At 43.8% G+C, this 23,844-nt stretch overlaps 1 protein-coding gene across 2 annotated transcripts in view; it reads right to left on the reverse strand.

Annotated features, from left to right (window-relative positions):
• Positions 1–23,844, reverse strand: part of fras1 (Fraser extracellular matrix complex subunit 1) — a 97,556-nt gene that overhangs the window by 9,410 nt on the left and 64,302 nt on the right. The window contains exons 29-56 of one of the 2 annotated variants that reach the window (XM_077000828.1): positions 23,840–23,844; positions 21,585–21,744; positions 21,130–21,305; positions 20,159–20,275; positions 19,608–19,722; positions 19,148–19,285; positions 18,107–18,139; positions 16,108–16,239; positions 15,613–15,741; positions 15,152–15,399; positions 14,739–14,890; positions 13,767–13,929; positions 13,553–13,685; positions 9,516–9,703; positions 9,169–9,325; positions 7,978–8,241; positions 7,475–7,663; positions 7,098–7,217; positions 6,805–6,984; positions 5,930–6,054; positions 4,418–4,558; positions 3,506–3,733; positions 2,727–2,840; positions 2,311–2,461; positions 1,928–2,087; positions 1,235–1,403; positions 585–831; positions 20–364 (exon numbers count right to left, since the gene is read on the reverse strand). The exon at positions 23,840–23,844 is cut by the window's right edge and continues 316 nt beyond it. In XM_077000828.1, the coding sequence (XP_076856943.1) occupies positions 20–364; positions 585–831; positions 1,235–1,403; positions 1,928–2,087; positions 2,311–2,461; positions 2,727–2,840; positions 3,506–3,733; positions 4,418–4,558; positions 5,930–6,054; positions 6,805–6,984; positions 7,098–7,217; positions 7,475–7,663; positions 7,978–8,241; positions 9,169–9,325; positions 9,516–9,703; positions 13,553–13,685; positions 13,767–13,929; positions 14,739–14,890; positions 15,152–15,399; positions 15,613–15,741; positions 16,108–16,239; positions 18,107–18,139; positions 19,148–19,285; positions 19,608–19,722; positions 20,159–20,275; positions 21,130–21,305; positions 21,585–21,744; positions 23,840–23,844 (4,479 nt within the window). The remainder of the gene's footprint in view (positions 1–19; positions 365–584; positions 832–1,234; positions 1,404–1,927; positions 2,088–2,310; positions 2,462–2,726; positions 2,841–3,505; positions 3,734–4,417; positions 4,559–5,929; positions 6,055–6,804; positions 6,985–7,097; positions 7,218–7,474; positions 7,664–7,977; positions 8,242–9,168; positions 9,326–9,515; positions 9,704–13,552; positions 13,686–13,766; positions 13,930–14,738; positions 14,891–15,151; positions 15,400–15,612; positions 15,742–16,107; positions 16,240–18,106; positions 18,140–19,147; positions 19,286–19,607; positions 19,723–20,158; positions 20,276–21,129; positions 21,306–21,584; positions 21,745–23,839) is intronic. The other variant, XM_077000829.1, reaches the window with a different exon arrangement.

The following is a 23,844-nucleotide window of genomic DNA, read 5'->3' on the forward strand; positions in this document are numbered from 1 at the left end:
GGTTTTCTAAACCACAGACCTGCATCCTCGGGGAACGTAAAGGAGGAGTTGCCCAGAAACACAGTGGAAGCATCGTTGGGGCCATCGATGATGACCTTGGCGACGGTGATGTTACCAATGCGGGCGTTGTCTGAAGCGTCGGACAACACCAGCTCAAACTCCTCGGCCAGCTCGTACTCGCTGTCGTCAATCAGCTTCACGTCGCAGGTGGACATGCTGACGCCAGGACCAAACACCACCCGGTTCTCTCCACCCATGCCTCGGCTCTTGTAGTCGGAACCTGACTCGAGGGAGTGGAGACTGCTACCCCGGGCTGATTTGGGCACGGTGTAGCAGAGCGCAGACACGGTGCTGCTGGTGTCACCTGGGATGGGCAAGGGACAGGGGAGGGTAGCAGGTTCTGAATCTGAGTGTATAGTGAGTGCATCTCACAACATTTTGCGACATTATCAGCATTATGCAAAGAAACAGAGAGAAAAAGAGAGAGAAAGAGAGAGTGCACATAATATTCCTTTATAAAATATTATATAGTCCATTACAGTTTTTAGCACTTATAAGGAGAACTCTGAGCACGGAACACTAACCCTTCCTCTCGATGGGGGCGAAGATGAAGCCGGCACTCTCGTTGGCATGGTAAGTCTTCTTGTCGAACTGCAGCGTGGGTTCGTCCTCTGAGTCATTGATGTTGATGACGGCACGTGTCACCTGGCCCAGCAGAGCGTACACAGGCATACTGAGCTCCACGCTGAAGCTCTCCATGTTCTCGAAGACCTGGTCGTCGTTGATCTCAATGGTGCACACCTTGGAATCCTCTCGCTCGTCGAACTGAACCTGCAGAATCAGGACTCATCAGGAGATGGGCTCGGTGGTGTGGGACGCATTTAACACTTTATAGTGCTGTCTTTTTACCATCAGTCCTGCCACAAGCACAACTATGTTAATTTAACTTTTGAGAAGCAGATTGTGGCTAATTTAAAATGAATTTGGATTTCTTTCTTTCATGATTGAAACATTTGTATAAATCATGTCAGTAGACATTAGTGCTGTGTAATGTTTCATAAATATCGCTCATAATAAACGGTTTACACTACTGTTCTCCAGCTGCCCTACATACTTAATATAGCCCACGCATGCCGAGGCTAACATGGAGTGGGCGTGGCCCCAGGTGGAGGCGTGGCTCCCGGTGGAGGCGTGGCCCCTGGTGGAGGCGTGTCCTCCGGCTGTGCTGCAGTACCTGCCCTGCATGCTCCACGTAGTCATGGCGTCCGGGCCGTGAGCCGGCAGCAGACGCGGAGGTGGCTGTCCCCTGTTCTGTGCGGCACAGTACGATGGCGTACTGGTTCAGGTTTCCCGTCCTCTTCACCGTCACTGACACTGTGCCTGCTTTCTCACTCACGTTATAGCTGCAGGCGAAACAAAGCATGTAGCACCAGGGACAGGGATTCTACACACGGGATACTGCACACGGGATACTGCACACGGGACACTGCACACGGGACACTGCACACGGGATTCTACACACGGGATACTGCACACGGGACACTGCACACGGGACACTGCACACGGGATACTGCACACGGGACACTGCACACGGGATACTGCACACGGGATTCTACACACGGGATACTGCACACGGGATACTGCACACGGGACACTGCACACGGGACACTGCACACGGGACACTGCACACGGGACACTGCACACGGGTTTCTATACATGGGATAATTAGGAGACTCTGGAACATTAGGTCCAGCCAAAGGAGGACAAGTTTCTAATGACAGTACTAAATGATACCATGTAATCAATAACACAGGTGGCTAATGAACGGTTCCCATTTGTGTCTGATGTACACTGTATAGCAACGGCTGCGTTTGATGTTCACTCCAGCGATGGCTGTGGTGTGGAACAGAAGCAGAGACGTGCCCACCTGCTGTGCCCAAAGCTGATGAGGGACCACTGAATGTGGAACACATTGTCACTGACGACATTGGGCTTGCTGTCCTTCACCAGGAACTTGAAGTTGTCTGACGTCTCCTGGACTTTGTCCTCGATCAGAACGTAACGGATGAGGCCAAGGTTGATGTCCGCTGTAAGACACAAAATGTCCTTTCAAGTGGCCAGTCATGGAATGCTAATGACTATTCATTAAGAGTTAGGCCGTTACATTATAAGGCTAGGGTTTATAATGCTTATCCTCCTGTTATACAGCACTGACAACAATCAGACAAACACTACTAAATTTGCATTTCTACAGAGGTCTGACACATGAATGCATACAATCTTGTAAGCCTGGACACATCGTAGCAATACCTTGGGTGAAAGAGGTAACTGGCGTCCCTGGTTGGAGCTTACTCTCCAGGTAGCCATGTTTGGGTTCGGCAGTAATCTCATAAGTCAGATGACCGTCATCAGTGTCGGGGTCAACGGTGTGGAGCTCCTTCTTGGAGATCAGGTTTGTGGCCTGGAACACAATTTTAGAGTGCTTAAAAGCTTTTCTACATACCTCAAAGATTTCATACCAAGAACGGAACATGTATTTCTTCACTGAATCATTACAGTCCATCATGGTGGTCATATTCAGATATGGCCAGCTGGGGGCAGCAGCGCACCTTTATTCAGCAAGTCATTGATGCCATAGTCTGCTATTACTAATGCAACTTAGCATGTATGTAGAGGGACACCAGGTAATTAAAATAGCAAATATTTGCTTGAGTCTGGTTCTTTACCTTGTTATCGATATACTCCAGCCACTGCAGGCCCAGATTAGTGACAATGCGAGGAGTGCCATCGTCGACCGGCAGAATGTCAATCTTAAACTTCTGTGGTGCGGCAGTGACCACCTTGGACCAAGACAAAGCCATTTCAACAAAGCGTTACAGCCACAAAAGGACATGAGCTCTATTTTAACACTGCCTCGGTGAAACAACTGCTGATATTAAGGGCACATAACAACTGATGAACAGGCAAGGATGGCTGCATTCTACAGTCTGGAGGGTCTCAGGTTAAGTGTCGTCACAATAGCTCTGTTATGTTGTCAGTCAGAGTCAAGGTGAAGTCCCTCTCCCTTTACAAGTGTACCCAACAATATTTAGCCATGAGCTATCCTGACAACATGGCTCCATAGCCAGGAGGCAGGGAAGCTTCTAGAATGCAACTAGGAGAGAGTGTGAGAAGAAGAGATCTACTGTGTGCTATCCCTATTTTATGAATACTGACAAGTGACCCTTGGTAAAACTAGATTTGTATTAATATTGACGAGTGCCTTAGGTAAAGTAATGCTACCTCAATCCTTAAAATTCAGTTTTCACCTCCTGATATTTTTATGTTGTAAGACAGAAGAATGCAAGAGCTTGGCACAGCTACCTGCACAATGGTGAAACAGAGGAAGCCCCCCCCCCCAAAAAAAAAAAAAATAAAATAAAAACAGAAAACACTACCAAACACACAGAGAACACTCCCAAAGCAAAATGCTCTGTGGCAGCACTGTGAGGGAGGTGTGGCTAACCTCTGTCCCGCCTTCTTCTACAATGAAGAAGACGTTAGCGCCGTCGCTGACTGTGAAGGTGAAACGGTCTTTCAGGGAGTTGCTGCCATCGTGGTTGTAGCTGATGCGGTTCTGATAAATGTCGTCCATGGTGAAGGTGCTGGTCTGGCGGTAATGCTGACCATTGCTGGTGCGCTCTATGGTGCCATGACGAGGAGCCTGGACAATGGTGAACGTGATCATGTCCTCCTGAGAGAGAGAGAGAGAGAGAGAGAGAGAGAGACGGAGAGAGGGATTGAGACAGAAAGAGAGAGAGAGAGAAAGATGGAGAGAGAGAGAGAGAGAGAGAAAGAGAGAGAGATGGAGAGAGAGGGAGAGAGAGGGAGAGAGACATGGAGAGAGGGAGAGAGAGAGAGATGGAGAGAGGGAGTGAGACAGAAAGAGGGAGAGAGAGAGATGGAGAGAGAGGGAGAGAGATGGTGAGAGAGAGAGTGAGGAGAGAGGGAGTGGGACAGAGAGGGAGAGAGAGTGGGAGATAGAGAGGGAGAGGGAGATGGAGAGAGAGACAGAAGTCATGGAAAGTGTCCTATGGTATCAGACATCTATAGCTCATTGGATGGATTGAGCACAAAGAAATGAATCAAATAAATCATGACACAGCCTTTTCTGCACAGACGGTTTTGTGCACAGACCTTTTAAACAGCAATTCAACACATATTCATAAATCACTTTCATAAAGCTTTTTAACATTCATAAAACCCTTTAACATTCAGAGCGATAATCCAAAGTCACCGAATCTCTGATTCAAGAGCTCGTGTCAAACTGTCACCCTTAATCCTTTAATACACAATAAATACAAAAAAGACCTTTTTGCATGCACGGGCAAGCTGAACACACCCCAACGCTGCCCGTGCTCGTGGTTGCTAGGGTTACCTCTGTGTCAGCATCTGTGGCCTTCAGCTCAAACTCTGTGATAGTCTTCCTCACGCCCTCCTGCACCCTCATCCCCGGGACGGACAGCATGGGCAGGGAGTCGTCCACCGGCCGCATGGTGATGTAGAATGTTTGAGAGATCTGCATCAGGAACACAAGGGCACACAGAGTTAATATCTGTTGTGGTACACTCACAGTCAGAAGTCGTTATTAACCGTACATCAATCACTGTGGCTCAGCTTTCATTTTGAATATGTTCATGTTAATACTGCTGTATAATTAGTCATTGTAATATTGACAGAATGTGCCAGAGACACATTAGGTGTTCAAAAAGAGAGTCAGTCAAAAGTGTATGAGACTAGTATTTAAACTGCTATCGACAATAGCGTGTGAATATTTAACACTGCTCACAGGACAAAAAATTGAAATGTTTTTACTAATGTCGTAAGGGACCTTACACTAGTAAGGGAAATCATTATCATCATTATGCAAATCACATTAACTGGTGCCCACAAGGATTATTTTTCTGTTAATTATCTTAATATATTTGGGCAAAACATTCCTTTAAAATGGGTAGCTTTGATCTTCTGGCCGTCAAAACATTTGGAATAACACCACCAAAGACAAAATCTCTTTAAATGTTTATGTGCCTACCAAGCAATCAAACATCACTGCACATTTTGTAAGGACTTTCACCCTAAGACAGAGAGGCAATAACTAATCGGGCTCCACGTTCGGTCTCTTACAGACGAAGAGTGATTTGTTCCCAGGCATCCTTGCAACAAAGTAGAACGCACACAGGCCTATTTTGCAATTCAAATGCCCATTTAAGCACTTTTAGGAATGCCTATGTAACCAGTATTAGAATCTCTGTTTTTCTGGCACGTTGCCATTTAACAGTAATTCACTGTTCTTCAACAGTAGGTACACACACTGCTATTATAGCTTCTGTTCACATTCTGCTGACTACTCACTAGATTTTTCCATCTAGATTGACAAATAAACCAACAAAGGTTGATGGGGATGAACAAACAAAAAAAAAAAAACTCTATAAATACTGTTTGATGGCAGTTCATTGGACTGGAAGGCTAAAAAACCTCCAAAATACTGTGCCATGGCAGAACAGTGAGAAATGAGATCTTAATGAGCACATTAATAACCCATTAATAACCCATTTGGCTCATTTGTGATAAAAAGCTCTAATTGTCTATACCAATTGCACATTGTCTAAGGGGCCACATTCCTCAGGGCCCATTCTCTCTCTCTCTCTCTCTCTCTCTCTCTCTCTCTCTCTCTCTCTCTCTCTCTCTCTCTCTCTCTCTCATGCAGCAGAGGCTTTTCCACTTGAGCAGTTTGTGGCTTCATTGTATTGTGCGATAACTTGCTATGCTGATCTCTTTCAGTGGCTCCTTGGCCGGCTCGTTATTTATTTAAGCAGCTCTTGCGCTCATTAGCGCGTGCCCGTGTGTGTGCGCGTGTGCACAAGGTGCGTGTGCCAATGCACGTGCATACCTCATTAGCGCCGTCCGACACCGTGAAAGAGAAGTCATCCGAGTGCGTCTCTTCTTCGCTGGTGTGGACGTACTGCACGCTGCGAGACGCCAGATCAGCCTGGGTGAATGTGCTGATGCGCTTGCCTGCAACATCAGCGTCAAGCGTCAGCCTTAAAGCGTTAGGGTCCACTCCCTTTATAGCGCCCTCTCTCAGCGGGGGGGCTCACTACACCAAACGGATCGGTGTGAAACGGACTGTTATCACGGTGAAGTGAACAGAAGCCATTTCCAGTGCCGTTTACTGGGTATCCGAGGCAAGGAACGCAGAGAAGCAGCTTGGTGCTGATGTCAATAGCTGCACTGCTTTGGAAGTTCACAGTAACCCACTGGATCCCATGGAGCGTTAAGAGTAGAGGTGAACGGAGAGGCATCGGGGTGCAGGGAGGAGAAGACGTGGTTCATTCATTTTGCTTTCTGACTCACTGAATTCCTGTAGGCCTTATCAATGCCACTTATTTGACATTTATCACTAAGGCTATAATCTGAGACACACTGCCCAATGTTTTAACAGTTTTCCACATTAATTAACATGTATAATTTTGTATTGTTATCTTTTTCGTGGCCAGACAAAGTGGGTTAGGATGTTTGTAGACAGACTCATGGAGAGTGAGAGAGAGAGAGGGAGGAAGAGAGAGAGAGAGAGAGAGAGAGAGAGAGAGAGAGAGAGAGAGAGAGAGAGAGAGAGAGAGAGAGAAAGTCAGATGAAGTGAGAGGGAGAGAAATAAGTGGAGAGGGAAAAACCAGGATAGAGGTTTTTTTCTGAAAATGCATCATGGGAATCCGCTATCTGCATATGATGATTGCAAGTGACCATGTATATGTGTGTCTATGTACCTGGATTGGTGGTGAGTTCCAGATGGCCCAGCTGTGTCTGTTTGGTGATGCGGTAGATGAGCTCCCCGGGCTCACTGTCCTGGTCCGTGGAGGACAGCTGCAGAGTTGTGATCTTCTTCACCGAGTTCTCGTCGAGCACCAAACCCTTGTTGACCACTACTGAAGGGGGGAGCTTGTCCTCTAAGTCAGAAACAAAAGTATGCAAGAGTGACAGGATATAAAAATAATTTATAAGAATAATTTATAATAACCTGATCCAATGTTGTGACTGCTGCTATAAAAGAGCAACGTACCTAGAACACTGATGAAGAAAGACTCGTCAATCAGTTTATTGCCCTCTGGATCCTCAAGGTTAAACTTAAAAGAGACGCTTCCTCCGCTCTCTCCTTTCTCATGGACATACGTCACTAAACCTACAACAGGAAAGATCAAGCACCATAATGCAGCCTTTGAGAACATCTGATTCACACATGCTGAGTAGATCTGGGGAGATGCCACATCCGTTGACGTGGAACCATTCCGATTATATGCTCTTAGAATCAATCCATTTTTAATTAAACATCTTGCTTAGAGTTTATTCCAGATAACTGCCATATCTGTGACATTTTCAAATGATTGCATAGACTTTCCCTGGATCCTATATGACCTTTAGTGAAACAGAGGGAGAAACCTTTGTTGATATCCTCCTGTGTGAAGCTTTTGACTGGTCCTTCAGCAGAGATCTGCACTTTGCTCCTCCCTTTCGTCAGCTGTAATGTGCCAGCACCCAGGTCTTGGGTTAGGGTGAACCTGAGCTTCAGATTGTCCGAGTCGATATCTGTACCCCTCAGGTGCTGCTCTGTGATCTTCGATGAGGAACCTGGTGGACGTAAGTATGAGATGATAGAGATGTATGGACAGGGTTCCAGACTTTAGAGAACAGCATCATATTTCTGCACAGCTAATTCACTGTGCTCATGGCCAGGAAGGCACAACTCTCTCTCTCTCTCTCTCATACACACACACACACACACACACACACACACACACACACACACACACACACACACACACACACACACACATACAAATAGAAAACAAATTTTTGAGCATCCACTTCAAATATAAATCATGCAAGGCTATCCATAAAAAGTCTATATCCCATGAGTCAGTGCATGGTGTATTTATCCTCACCTGCTGCTAACTGAAGGCCTCGGTTGATGGTAACTCTGGGTCCTTCACTCTTTCTCATGTCTATGCTGAACTCCAGGTGCACTGTCTCTGTGTGTATTCCATCTGTGACCGTGAGCCGGATCTCATCATTCCCGGAGCTGTGTCCATCTGGAGTGTACACCAGCAGTTCATCTAGAATGTCCTGGTAAGTGAAGGTGGAACCTTGATGGAGAACCTTGCCGTTCTCCAGGGGCTGGGAGTAGAACTGCCTCCTGCGTAGCTTCCCTGTGAAACAGCAAAGAAAGGCTAACCTAAAAGCAGCTTTTTAAAACCTAAAAATAGACTAAAACAACAAATACACACCAGCTTCTGACAGTCCATGAGCCAGTTCATAGCCAGTAGCTGTGATTTAATTAAAGCTGTGATCTAGCTTTAATATACTATACGATCTGTTAGCTTGTATGATGTTTCCATCATGCTCTGGCATCCTGCATGTGAAACATACCGTCACACCCTCACATTCTCCCTCACACAAATCCTAATCAAGTTGCCATTTGTCCTCTATTTGCAGCCTTGGCCTGCTGTTCACAGGTCTCCTGTGCGCTCTGTGCTCCTGCCCTATTTTGGGCTACGTCAGCTCCGTCAGGTCACAACCGTACCTCCATTGCTCGGCACTGACATCCAATACCGACTCGTTATCAAACAGTGCTCAAACTGCCACAAAGCCTGACACAATGGCAGTAAAGCTAACAGCAATAGCGCCCTGTCAACGGAGGACTGTTCTTGCTTCTCCAGTCAACCCCAGAGGCCCTGTTCCGCTAAATGGTCTGGCATACAAAAGAAAGGGCCATCAGTCAGCCTGTGAAGAGCTGGACACAAAGCCCTGTAATCTGCCGTAAGAAGGGTACATGGAAGGCACGGGGGGATGAAAGTGAAAAGGTCTTTTAAGGACTCTTAATTACATGCAATTAAACCACTGAACTTTAAACTATAATAAAATCAAAGGAAGGTCTTTTCTTTTGTGAAGATGCTAAGATATTAATCTAAGTACTTTTTTTTTCCAATTTGCTTAAAATGCACAGTGCATGCAAAGGAGACCAACTGTGTCCTAGGGCATAAAAGACAAGGGAACAGTAAAAAGAAGAAGTCTCTATCATATAAGACGCTGTGGTAGGCATTAGTAGAGAGAAAGAGAAGAAGCTGGTGACTGACCGTAGGATGGCTTCTTGATGACAGTAAGCAGAATCTCATTTTCCGGCGTGTCCAGGTCCAGCACGTTGAGTGAGGAATTGGTAATGACAACACCTGTGTTCTCCTCCAAATGGATACTGTTCACGGAAATAACTGGAACTTTTTCTTCTTTAGTTTGCTGAAGATTTAACAAAACATATCCAATTACTATCACATTTCATTAGATACCTTTCCAAAAATACTCACAAATTTCCTTCATTCCTTCCTTCCTTCCATGGTGGAATTTGAAAGACTGGTCTAGCAAAGCACTGATGAGAACTTTTCCAGTTCATATCTGAAAATTCCACAACTGAAGTTATACCACATACATGGATATCTATGGTGATGTCAAAAGCCTCCGTCTGGCTGGACCCATCACTGATATAGAAGCTGAAGACATCTTGGTGAACGTTTTCCTGGTGGACATTCTGGACGTAGAAGATGCGATCTGAGGTGAGGTCCTCCATTGTAAAGGGGACATCAGGGCTGATTACATGGGCTCCACCCATTGACCCAACTGGTGATAGAGATAAGAGTGCACAAATGTAAACAAGAAAAAAATTACCCAAACAAACCCATGAACCCATTTTGCAATTAACAATATTTAAACACTGTGCGAAAAAATTCAGCCCTCTTAAAATTCACCAGATGAATCTGGATTACAAATTGCACATTAACATGTTATTCCAGACAGTATTTTCATTGCAAACCAATATATTCTTAAAGTTTTCAAAGACAGAATTCAATATTTTATCAGCACATTATATTTTTTAAAATATTAAAAACAAAAAGATGTTGCTTGCAGTGTTGAATGTATTCAACCCCTTCAGCCTAGTACTTGGTAATACCACCTTTGCTGCGGCAACAGTTTTAGATTTATTGGTGTGCGTTTCTACCCGCCTTCGATACTGTTTGGGAGTGATTTCTTCCCATTCTTCCCTGCAGATTTCTCCAGGGTGTTGGGATGGATGATATTCGCAGGCCGCAATATTTCAAACAGTGCCACGCATTCCTGAATTGACCGAGATCCAGAATTTGATTTTGCCATTGTAGACCATTCAGCCTTTTCTGTTCAGCCACTCCTGCTGAAAACAGAAGCTTCTCTCGTGTTTTAATAGACTGAAGCAGGTTGTCTGGCAGTATCTCTCTGTATTTTGCACCAGACATCCATGCTTAACGATTTCAGTCCCGAGTGATGCTACCCCTCATTTACTGCTGGGATTACTGTTTGTTAAGGAATGGGCAATGTTATGTATGCATACTACACAGCATATGGTTTGTGGGCAAAAATCAGTCACCTCTGATTACAGTAGATTACATCAAATTGCATTACATTAGAGTCATTACTCACAATACAACGAATTTAGGTTTAGCAATCCTGATGGCGCACTTCTGACGGTCTCCTTCTTGCTTAGGCATGTTTTGAAGGATGATTGAAACTATTTCTATTGCTATATTCAATTTAAATCCATTACTGTGCAGTGAAATCCAACAACTGAATTTACATATACATAAATTCTTCTTCTTCCAATTATTATTACTATTATTAATAAATATATTATTTTGAGGGCTTTTCGTATAGTACCTTTTTATGAGTTTCATTTCTTTACCATGCTTATTGGTCTCAAATTAAGAGGATCTTTAATTCAGAAAAGGTAAACTTGTTTAATGATTCACAACATGTGGCTAATTGTAACCCTGTTGTTTGCAATATGACTGGAGAGATAGCTAGATAGCTAACAGTAGGCTAAGACCAAATCCATCATATTAACCCAGTGTTTGACTTACTTTACAAAAGAAAAGGCAAAAGGTAGTAAAACCTATAGTAGAGGGTGTGAAGAGCAGTGCTCCTCCGTACTATTATTAATCTTATTAATCATTATGCCGGCAGGCCGGTGTTACTGCGGCCACGAGGTGATTCATTATGGAGTTGGATAGCAGCGGGTAAGCATGACCTCACACGTGGCTCTACGACAGCGCACATCTGTTTCAGTCTGCTGCCGAACGGCCTCTGTTTGATCACGGTTGTGTGCAGGGGGTGTGAAGCATTATCCATGATGACCAGGAGTTCCTCCACCTTTAACCACATCCTGAGAATACAGCTTGGCTCCACTGAATGAACCACACTTCTTGATTAATTTGTTGAGTCGTTTTCAGCATTAGCTGTAATACTCTTGACCCAACACACTAAAAAGAAAAAAAAAAGTGCACAGACCGAAGATTCACAGCAGCGTCCCAGTGCACCCTTAGATATCTGTAAGTCCTCATCATCTCAGTGTTCACTGTGTCAGTGGTGACAGAGAGGCCTCCTGAACTCCACCACCAGATCTTTGATATTGTACCCATGATTCTGTCCCTCTCATTTACCTCACCATGGCTGCGTTAACTTCTGCAGATAACATGAACCTAAGCAGTGTGTGAAGTTCAAGGCGTACAGGCTGATCAGGAAGGAAGCCAGCATAGTTCCTTGAGGTACTGCAGCGCTGCACATGGCCAGGTCTGTCACACAGACCTGCAGCCTCACAAGCTGTGGTCTTCACGTCGGGTAGTCCATTAACCATGAAATGATGGGTCCATCCACTATCCTCACCTGAAGCTTCTCACCAAGTAGTCTAGGCTATATGGTGTTGAATGCACTGGGGAAATCAGATCCCATAATTCTCACAGTGCAGCTCATTCTGTCCAAATGAGCGTACACTCCACTCAGAAGGTCGATGATTGCATCATCCAAACCACTGCTGTCCTGTTAGTAGAACTGCAAAATGATGTTATGTGGTCAGAGCCAAGATATTTTATATTTTCTTCATCGTGTGTGACTGCCACTGGTCTAACCTTTGGGTTGGGACTGGGACCACACATTTTGGGACTAGGACCACACATGTTCTTCTCCACATAACATCTTCTAGCCTGCAGCTCGGGTTAAATATGCACTTCAAACTCCAGTTACTCAGTTCTCAGGTTCAGCATTCAGGAATCAATTCCATCAAGTCCTAAGAGTTTCCTTAGCTTTTTACCTGCACATCTGTGAATGTTAATCCTGGTGCTATAGCAGACCGTGTGTGTGGCGGGAGCAGGGAGGCCTTGAGTTTTCTTCACTGTTCACTGTTCGGTGCATGAACAGGAAGTGGCCTGGTGCTGAAGTGCAGCAGCTCAAACACATGTCCACAGTGCCTTCAGCAGGTGTGGATCTGCGTTGATTATATCCTGTATTGTCTTTCATGTCCTTTATTGCATTACGGACATTTATCTGCTCCATTTCCTCCATTTCCTCTCTTCCTCTTTAACACAAAGATCCTTCATCTGTGCTTTCATATGTGGTTGAACGTGCAGCCAGCATTTTTAGTTAATAATTTGTATATTTTCTAACAACTTTTATTAAGCATTTTAAAATATGAGAGTACAAAATACCGATGTGATATTGTAATCCAGAACAATCTTTCTGAATGCTTTTGCAAAGTGCTTTGTGTACATGTTAATTGTAGCACATATTGATATTGTATCAAGCACACAAACATGGATGCCATGCAGGCCCATGATTCCTGAGATACTGACAACTTCAAGGCAAAAACACCTGTCTGTTGTGACATAGCAATATAGTTTTATAAGAACAAGCAAAGGAAAAAACACAGACTGCTCTTCCACAGACTGCTCTTATACAGATTGCTCTTATACAGACTGCTCTTATACAGATTGCTCTTATACAGACTGCTCTTATACAGACTGCTCTTCCACAGACTGCTCTTATACAGATTGCTCTTATACAGACTGCTCTTCCACAGACTGCTCCTCCACAGACTGCTCTTATACAGATTGCTCTTATACAGATTGCTCTTATACAGACTGCTCTTATACAGACTGCTCTTCCACAGACTGCTCTTATACAGATTGCTCTTATACAGACTGCTCTTCCACAGACTGCTCCTCCACAGACTGCTCTTATACAGACTGCTCTTCCACAGACTGCTCCTCTTGTGCTGGAGATGACTATCGAGCTTCCTTTATACCTGCAGAACACTCCCAGAGTACTCATGCTCCAATGAACTCTACTTCTCTTTTCTGTTCATAAACAGATATCAGGCTCATAAACAGATATTCTGAATAACATGTTAAACATGCTAATGTTTCTGTTAAACTGGGAATTCATACCCTAAGAGGACAATGGACAGGCTTTCTGAAAATAACAGGGAAATAACATGACAAACAATTATATGCAAAGAATGAATGTCTGAAATGAACTTGACAGTAGTATTTTACATATATACTGTAGACTGTTTAGTGCTGTTTAGCTTCACTCTCAACTGTCTCTTACATCTGCTGAAACACAACTTTTAACACAAGTAAGGTCAGTCTTGGCGTTAGAACCCACCTCGTTTTGTGTTCTCAATAAAGCCATACTTTGGAGGGCTGATGAGCCATACCAAGAGATCCTTTTGGGGTGTGTCTGGGTCAGATGCGATGATATGATTGGCTGACAGTTGGACTCTCCCTCCTTCTTGGACCTGCCAATCCACATACACATTGAATTTGGAAACATTTTAAAAGCAGTCAAATAATGCGTTTGTGGTTTAGTGAACACTAACCTTGATGCCCCCACGAACAGTTACCACAGGTGGCTGTCTCTGCATGGCAGTGATGGTGATGGTGCAAATCTGGTTGTCGAGGCGATTGTTCTCACCATCGTAGACAATGAAGTGGAATATATCGGTGACGGGCTGGTTACCGGTTTCAAATGAGGTAACATACCTGTTATCAACAGGTAGAATTAAAAGCCAATAAGCCAACAAGCAGCTCTCTATGGGAATATGCCAGATGAGTTCATATTTGTGCTAATTCACTGCCAACTGCCTGAAGCAGTGACAAAGGTCAGCAGCACTCTTACATATTAGCATATTGCTGAGTAATATTATTACTTTTATTATTACTATTTTGGGATTTACATTCCTATTCTAAGCCAAGCTTAGAACTCGCAGACATCACACCACAGGTGACATGGCAAAAGAATATAAAAATTAATACTGAAATATTCAGTGAAAAGGAATGATAACATGAAAACGCTAATTATCACGTCTATCCCCGCCCCCACCTGTCCAGTCTGTTTTGTTTATGTAGCTATCTGTCAGTCTTGGTCCCACCTTTTATTTTGTAACCCAGCCCCTTGTTATTGTGTTCAGGTGTTCCTTGTTTTGTTTTGTTTGGTGTATTTAAACCCCTTGTTTGGTCAAGTCTGTGCTGTTCATTATTGTTTCTACCACAGCCCTATGGTCCATGTTTGTGAGTGTTCCAAAGTTTAGTCAGTGTTGTCTTTGTTGTGTTGTGTCTGAGCCCTAGTTTAGTGTTGGAAAATGTCTTTGTTTAAGTCTCTGTCTGATCAGACCCTGGACTATATGACTATGTTTTTGGTTTGCCCTTTAATAAATCTCCTCTCAGCATGTGCGTCTACCTCATCGCTCCACGACGCCCCAGGTGTTACACCAATACTAATGTCAATGATTCTGGCTTTAATATAGTCATCACTTAGATACTATTTTGAGCTGTTCTACAATGTACTCTACCGAATCTTATGATGGTTGATGTCCTCCATGGTGAATGAAGAGTACTCGTTCAGTTCTTTGTGGTCTGTTTCAGAACTGGCTTTGGTAAGGATCCCATACATGGGCACTGAAACCAGTTGGATGCGAATCTTATCATCTGAAGAGTCATCATCCTGGACATTTGAAACATATTGCAAATTGACTCAACACTTGGATGATAAGGTCAAAAAAATGTCAGTTTGTTGAAATATTGAGCCATTTATGCATTAATAAACTAGCTTTGGAAACAATGTTTACTGCTTTGTGGAAACTTGATAAACCATTTACATTACAGACTATATTAAATGCTAAAACAATAAAAAAGGTAAATTAAACTGTTTATGTTTTCATCCATTTATAATGTCGTTACTGAGAAATATTAAATGCCATCTCACCACATAAGCCAGATGTGAGCGTCGAATCACAGAGCTGCTCTTCTCTGCCACCTCCATCGACAGCAGTGACTCGGGGTCACGTCTAGGCCCATCATCTTTGACCCCTGAAACCATCACCTGCACTGTGGTGGATGTCATGGAGATCCCATCGGTTACTGAGAAGATCATGGCGTCCTCCTCAGTGTTGAGGCCAGCGTGCTCATACTGAAGAATGTTCCTGGTGATGTCACTGAAGGTGAAAGTATCACCTGACAGAGAGATTTTAGATCACAAACAACTTGGTTTTGGTGACGTCTATGAACCAGGGCCGATCTAAAGTGCTGCAGAGTGCCTTCATTGGCATTAGCCATGCTGAACAAAATTAGCAAAATGGAGAAAAATGTGGAGGCACTTTACAGATTGCTTAACATGACAAATAATGTTAGGTGAAGATGTTTGCATAGTGTTCTTCATTAACCTACCATGAACCATTTGTGTCTGGGTGCCAAACTCCACCCTGAGGAGGGCACCGTGCACAGGGGCCTCCACCAGCTCAAACTCCAGCTCATCTGGAGCTGTGTCAGCATCTGTCACCGCCAACTGTTGCCCACCTAGAGCACAGGAGTACCAGGTCATTCATCATGCCTTAGCTAACCTGACGTCTAGATTAAAGGAGTGAACGAATGAAAGGAGTGAAGGAATAAATGAATAAAGGAGTAAAGATGTAAAAGAGTGAAGGTATAAAGCAGTGAAGGAGTGAAAAGTGTAATAAAGGAGTAAAGGAGTATAGGAAATCGGAGAGAAAAGGTATGAAATTGCCCTCAATACAGTTTCCATAACTTTGCTGCACATTTAACACTTCTGAACAGCAATTTTTACCTTCCCTGAAATTTCACATCATCAGGTGCAGTTTGCAGAAGGACTGACCTTCGTCAAGTGACAAGTAACATGACGTTAAGGAAGGCGTGGCTTCTTACCCACGGGGGCGCGGCCTCCCATGCTAACTTCCAGCACTGGGTCCAAAATCTGAAAGACCGGAGGTTGCTGATGGTTGGCTAACAGCAGGATGGCGAAGTCCATCTCTGGGGTGGTGTGTTCTCCATCAGACACTGCAACACAACAGCAAACCAGTCATCACCCTTACGTTCAATACAAATACGTCTAACTCATAGCCTAAGTGCTGAATTTATGGAATAGCTGAAACATATATTATACATTTATTAAAGCAATAAAACAATTATATATTAAAATTTGACAAGATGATTTACTATGACATGAGAAAAATGAGAAAAGTCAATAAGGAATATACAGTATGGAATCGGCAGTTTATAACTATGTGTAATAGTTACAAGGTAACAGTTCATTATGATATATAGCTGGCTCAAAAGTCAATTAAAGGCAGCAAGCATGAACACAGCAATGTGTACCAGAATATGGCAGTAGGAAGAAGACATGCAGACAGGTCGATCAGATGAAGTGAGACAGAGCAGAGAAAGAAGTGAGACGGCGTGGAGAAACAAGTGAGACACGGCGGCTTTAAACCACAGGCTCATTCCTGGCAGAGCTCATCTGTGGCCCCATGCAATCTAAAAGCACTTCACTCTCTCTATACATCATGCATAGGAGAGAGCACAGGTAAAGTGTTAGGGAGAAATGAGGGTGAGGGAGAATGGGAGACCGTGAACGAGAGACTGAGAAAGAACGAGAAATCTGTGAGTCGGACTGTATAATTGAGCAATTTCTCACATTTTTTCCACATACAGAGCAAAAGTGGCATTTGCATTTGCAGTACGACTTCAAAGATTACCTGGGCCTATAATCACAAACCTCAAGGGAATAATGTGAGAAGAGTTTACCATTAGCCAGAGTTTCAAATATCCACAGACAGAATGATCAGGGTCTGCCAATAATACGTTTTATGAATTCCAAGCACAGCACAACATAAAAGATAATCCTCCCTAACCTTTTATATCTTTTCTTTCAGGATTTAAAGGCTGTCCAAGAGCACAAGTATAAAAATGGCATTTTTTCAGCTGAAAGTTAATTAGATTCCTGAAGGCTAGGAACTGCTGGTAAACACATTGATTGAAATGTCAAATAAAAAATTTCCACACTAAATTCTCAAGTAGAGAATCTTGTCCAAAACGATGACACAATGATTCCATAGTAAAAGGGTAACCGGTTTTTCACAATAAACTGCTTTGATACGACTGAATCAAACCAACACACTGGGGAATTCAAAACTTCCAAAACCAAACCAAACACTAACAACAGTGTGTAGCCCTGTGAGGAGTGCAGCCAAAGGCCCTGCCTCAGTCCCTCATTTTTAGCATGAATATAAGATATAATGTGCTTCACTCGTGTTTCAGATCAGAACTCCTCCTCTGCTGGTTCTCATGAGCGCAGCCCCGCACTTTGAGAAGGGAAAGTGCACAACCTATTTGATTATTTTTCCGCTCTGTATTTGTTTACTTCGACACAACTGACTTCTTGAGTCAAGGTTCCACAACCCTGGAAGACGGAGACTATCATACGCGTGGGCTTGGGGTAGCTACACGTGCTTCAGTTTCCTAGAAACCATGTGAGGGTGATGGATGCGTGGCAGGACTCTCCCCTCACGGGGATATAGAGTGTTGGGGGTTGGTAGAGAGGGAGGAAGGGTTATCCCAAGGAGAGTGCCCCCATAAATAATGAACTTGGAAGCAAAAGGTGAAACAGAATTAGGTTACAGCGTGTGAAGGAACCGAAGGGTGATATGAATACAAGTGAGAGAAGAGAGAGAGAGGGAGAGAAGGAACAAGAGAGAGGGAGAAGGACTGAGAGAGAGTGAGAGAAAGGTGGAGAGAGATTGAGAGAGAGAGAGGGAGAGAGAGGGAGAGAGAGAGAGAGAGAGAGAGAGAGAGAGAGAGAGAGAGAGAGAGAGAGAGAGAGAGAGAGACGCACAGACGCATCGTAAAGGTCGCCAAAGTAATATACCTGTGAAATGGAAGTTCACTGACTCTGGCAAGCCTAGAGAAATGAAACACTGTTAGTGGGTGAGAATGGGGGAGGGGTGGCACAATGCATCTTAGCTCAGTGAGCTGTGAACAGTCAATAACTCAATCATTCCACACTGCAGCTGGCATGCGGTTTATATTGGCAAGTCACAGGCTGAAACTGGTTCACCAGGTGAGCGATCCATCCTGGCCGGCCACCTCCTGCCTAACCGGATGCCTACACCATGATGGACATTATTACATATTTTTCGGTCTAAATTGACATTATTGCATCTTTTACATTCTGTCTACATTCTGTCTATATTGTTGTTGTTGTCATGGTGACCGGTGTCGGCCAGAGGAGGATGGGTTCCCCCCCTGAGTCTTGGTTCCTCTCAAGGTTTCTTCCTCATGCAAAAAACTAGGGAGTTTTTCCTTGCCACTGTCGCCTTTGGCTTGCTCACTGGGGGCTAGGACTTGGCACTTGTAAAGCTGCTTTGTGACAACAACTGTTGTAAAAAGCGCTATATAAATAAAATTTGATTGATTGATTGATTGATACTTTAAACATTTTTTTCTCACAAAAAATCATCCAATTACAATGACCTTTGATGCCAATTTTTTCAACCCTTATGTGGACTCAAATACTAATGCGATGTATCATTACATGCATAGCAAGGAGCTATAAATAAGCTTTGGTACAGTCAGACCACAGGGTGAGGCAACTTGTCTAATGCAGTGTAGTACAGGGGTGCAGATGTGAGTGTTGGGAAACTACACTGCAGTCAGAGGGCTTCCTCAGATGGAGCACACCACGCATACGCTGGACTAGGCTGGGATTGTGAAGAGTCATCCAACCCCAATGTGACCAATCAGGGCTTCCGAGAAAGCCCTGATTATCAGGATGGGATGGTTCATATGAGATCTGAGGCTGAACTGTGCAGAGCTGTGGGAGCGGGGAGGCGGGTGACCGTGGCGACAGCAGTCACCGTGGCAGCACTGCCCTGATGCAGGCATGGCCTTTGGAGGCCGCCACACGCACCGGTGAAGGAGTACTGATAAAGTTCCTGCAGGTGGGATGGAGCGGGTGGAGGCCTGTAGATGATCTTGCTGGCATCCACGTCAGCCTGGGTGAAGGAGCGGACATGTGTGTAGGGCTTGTCCCCGTGCTCCAGAGTGCCTGAGATAGAGGGATAGAGGGACAGAGGGAAAAACAGAGGGAGATTGCCATGAATCCCTAGAGCAATGATGTGCATAAGAGATTAAATAAACCACAGTCAGACTTAATGGAGACGGATGACATCCACCGTGCATGTTTGCCAGTTATAACTGCATATGAAAATGTCACATATCTTCACGTCTGACTGTTATCCGTAAACTTTTGCATATTTTTTTGTAGCTGGCAATTTGCTTGTGATATCTCAACCTTCCTAAGACAGCAAGCTATCGTATTAAAGAGCCATTGGTCTGGTATGCATTAAGTTAAGCGAGGTTTGAATTACCAAATCCTGGAGACAGAGGCTTGGTGATGTTATAGATCAGTCCACTGCTCGGTGTCTCAGAGTCAGTAAAGGACAGAGCTGAGGGAGTGATCAGAGTGACACGATCTTCCAGCGCCTGTATGTTCACACACGCGCACACACACACACACACACACACACACACACACACACACACACACACACACACACACACGGGCACACACGGGCACACACCCGCATACGTGCATACAAACACACAGACAAAAGGTACAGCTGTGAAGTATAGAAAGCCACCCAGATTAAACACAATGGTGCCTGAAGATTACAGAGATCAAGTTATTACACATCTTAACAAAGGACAGGAAGGTGCACTCAAAAGACCTTAGACTGAAGGATCTAACATTACTTAAGAAGTCACGCAAATACATACTTTATATTCAAATTAGATATGATTGTAGATTAAGATTAATATTAACTTATTATCATATATTAAAATAAACCCCAAAATGATATCTACTGAAAATAAGGCTCCATAAAAGAAAGCTGTTTAGTCTGTGTGATTTGTCCCATACCGTGATCTGTAGGTCAGCTCCAGGTCTCAGCTGGGGGAGTCCTGGAGTCTGAGGCATCACTCCAATTGTGAAAGTCTGAGTGTCGCCCCGTGCATTTGCAAAGGCCTCACTAGACACCTGTTAATGCAGCCACACATATGCCCCCAACACACACACACACACACACACACACACACACACACACACACACACACACACACACACACACACACACACACACTTGAGCTAACACTTCAGCTGACACTGTTCTTTTGTCCATGTCCACATCAATCCCGCAGCATCATTACGCACATACATGATTATGCGCATACATGATTAACTAACAAATCACCCATGAGTGGCTCGTTCAGACATATGGTGCAGTTTTATTTGATGGAGAACACCAAGACCACATGGGCGACGTAGCTCAGGAAGGACAGCAGCGTTGTTCTTTAGTAAAGACTACAGTCTGCTGAAAACATACCCAACCCAGTATGGCAGCAGGTGCTCCAAACGCAGACAAACGAGGGTTTTATGAGATGGAGAATGTTGTTGTGCCATGGATGATTAGGGCTGAGCTGATGCAAGTTTAGCTTTACTCCTTTACTCAGGTCCTTTATTTCTTTACCTGGAAGCGGTTTTGTCTTTTATTGGGCTGGGCTGATTGAATTGAGCTTATTTGGCTTGGCTGGGCCAAAGCAAAGTTGACAGAGGCGGATAAGAGAATAGAAACTAAACCAGACAAAGCAAACTCCGGTACAAGAGGAAATGTTATTTCAGGAGGAATCTGCTAATCTCCCCTACTAATACATGACGATAGAATGTTAAATAAGAAAAGATTTTTGACTAAAGAAACCTTGTCTGGTTGTTTTGCTGTTATGAAAATCCATAATCTTAGTGATGCTACAATATTGTGGGAGAGGTGACCTTGTGCATAGAGTGCATTTGAGATAGTCAGATAGACATTGTATGTGTATGTGTTTGCCTGATACCTGAAACTGGAAGCTGTCTCTCTCTATGCTCCCTCCATAGTGTCGGTACCACACGGTGCCCTCGTTAACGTCCTGCTGAGTGAAGGTGGAGGTTGGAGTCGGGTCTCTGCCCAGGGGCGAGTCCTGCCAGTCCTCCTCCGGGTCATCCGCTGGCATGGGCACCAGCACTAGTTCACCTACAAACACCCACATATGTCATACTTGTAATCAAATAACACTAATTGAATCATAAGTACAGAATGTGACACCATACATTAAAACTATGTACATCTACAAACAAGTTACTGTCATATTCCTTTAAGCAAGATTCAATGATAAAGGGAAACCTCTAAAACAATCATACAAAGGAATAAAAAACATGAAAATACAGGCTTAATATAAACCTTCAGATCAACATGAGTCACTAGTATACTAGTATACTATACTACTATATCAAAGTGAGCACAATGTATTACCGTGTTGGGGCTGGCCACTGTCAGACTGAATGGTATAGAGAATCTCAGAGTTGCTACTTCCTCTGTATTCAGCATTCAGATGCTTCTTAGAAAGCTGCACTGTCCCTCCTTCTCTCACCCAGGCCATAGGAACAGACTGCATATGAGGAGATAGTCCAGTCTACAGAGACCAAGCACAAGAAGCTTGTGTTAATATGACAGTGTACTCTTTCAGTCAGTGGCAACATTGGTGAAATTGCAGTAGCAATGAAATTTATAAAATAAAATGAATAGAAAAAAATTATCTCAATACAGAATAACAGTGTACACTGAGATTATTTAGATTGTTTTTGTGATGTAAAATGATACAATACGTAATCCCCAATTAATCGAGAAATATTCCAATTTATTCCCAAGATCACACTCTTCCATCAGATCCACCAACCAGGATAACAGATGAGTGTAACCTGATAGACCACTACTTCACACCTACTCACTGTGCTCCTCTTAACATTCCTTAGATCCTATGCAGGGTTCTCATCACTGTGGGAGCCCTACGCAAAGGATCTTATCACCTGCTTCGAAGAAAATCATAATGCTAAGAAGGACAACACAATGAAAGATCGGGGACTCGCTGAGGGATTACCTTGGCAACACTGCACCAAAAAGCTATGCCAGATTTGCAGCTGCTTCAAGGCTAACCTTCTCAGAGCCAGGCTGGGAGACGCCGAGCTGGCAGGACACTTCAAACATGGTAGTTTTGGGTGGAATATAAACCACATCATTACAATCTAAAGCCCAGCAAAAAAATGGAGCACCGTGCTGAGTGGCTCTGAGGCAAATCAGTTATAAAATCATGCTTACTTGTGTATAATAAATTGATAGAAACTGACTTAGGACACATTAGGACACACATAAACTCACAACTGCTTGGCAAGTCCCAGTCAGGTGCTCACTGAAAACCCATTTGTCTTATTTAATTGCAGAAACAACATGAAAAAAGATTGTTTCAGTCTAAAGGCTTAAGCTCGCACTTTCTCTAAACATCAAAGTGTTCATGGGGCCTTCAAGACCTCTGGGCCAAAATCAGGGATTAATCCCCACTGCTAGACAAGATCAAAATCAGAAATGATTCTCCACTGCTAGACAACCTCCCTCATTTCACTTCAGGAGAGCCGAAAAGCTGGAGGAGTTCTTACCGTAAAGCTAATGGAAAGTTGTGTAGCTACTCTAAAGTCAGGTTTTCCATCTATTCCTTTTTTCTTCTCTCCAATAACCAAAGCCCTTGCTTCCTGACCCCATGCCACAATCAGCTAATCACTAATCCATTGCTGGTGTATATCTCACTGCTTCTCCCAATAGCTTTCCTTAGGCTTGAACCTTGACCATGCCTTTCAATTGCCCAAATACACATAACTGAGAACACAATGCTCTATGTTAAAGAGAACAGTTAAACCAAATAGCACATACATGTCAAAAAATAAATGAAAGCTAGTCTTGGTAGTTGGTAGTTATAAGCATACACAAAGACCTCAGGAACTAAGCATGCCCTTAGCATGCCCTGCTGACTAATGTAACCGACTAATGTGCCTCAGACCTGAACACAATTTGATATTCTCAGACCATGAGGCAGTGCAACAGGAGCTGCATCAGAGAACAACATCACGGGAATATGGAGCTTGGTAGTATGATAAATGTACAGGGTGACAGATGGAGTGTGTGTATGAGATAGAGGGTCTGGAGCCTGAAGGGAGGAAAAGACAGACAAGGCATGGGGGTGTTTGGGCCAGGACCAACGCCTCGCACTCCTATCAGTCTAGACATCAGCGGGGCCGAGGAAGACATGTGTCTGGTCTTGTTTCGGAAGTATGACGCTTCCTGAGTGAGTGAGAGATGGTGAGAGCCTCTATGTGTTTATGCATTTGTATTGGGGATTTGCCAAAGATATGTCAGACACACTTTGGGGAAGAGCGTGTGACATCTACTACGTACCCTCTGCGGTCTAAACTTTGATCTTTCCACTAACACAAGTGGATCAAACTGCACATAAATGCAGCGATGTTTAGAAGCAATACTTCTATCTGATCAAAAGCCATACTTGGATAGATGGATGGTGATGACATTTTACAGTTTTAATATGATGTAATTTCCTGAAAATAACCAGTTCTATATCACTAGAACAAAAGTTAAACATCAAACCAATCTATTCTGAACCAATGTACTTTTGGTCAGACAACATGGACAGTGCTAACAATACAACAAAGGTTGCTGCCTACCTTCT

Source organism: Brachyhypopomus gauderio, chromosome 3 (genome assembly GCF_052324685.1).
Source record: "Brachyhypopomus gauderio isolate BG-103 chromosome 3, BGAUD_0.2, whole genome shotgun sequence".
In the NCBI taxonomy this organism is placed as follows: domain Eukaryota; kingdom Metazoa; phylum Chordata; class Actinopteri; order Gymnotiformes; family Hypopomidae; genus Brachyhypopomus; species Brachyhypopomus gauderio.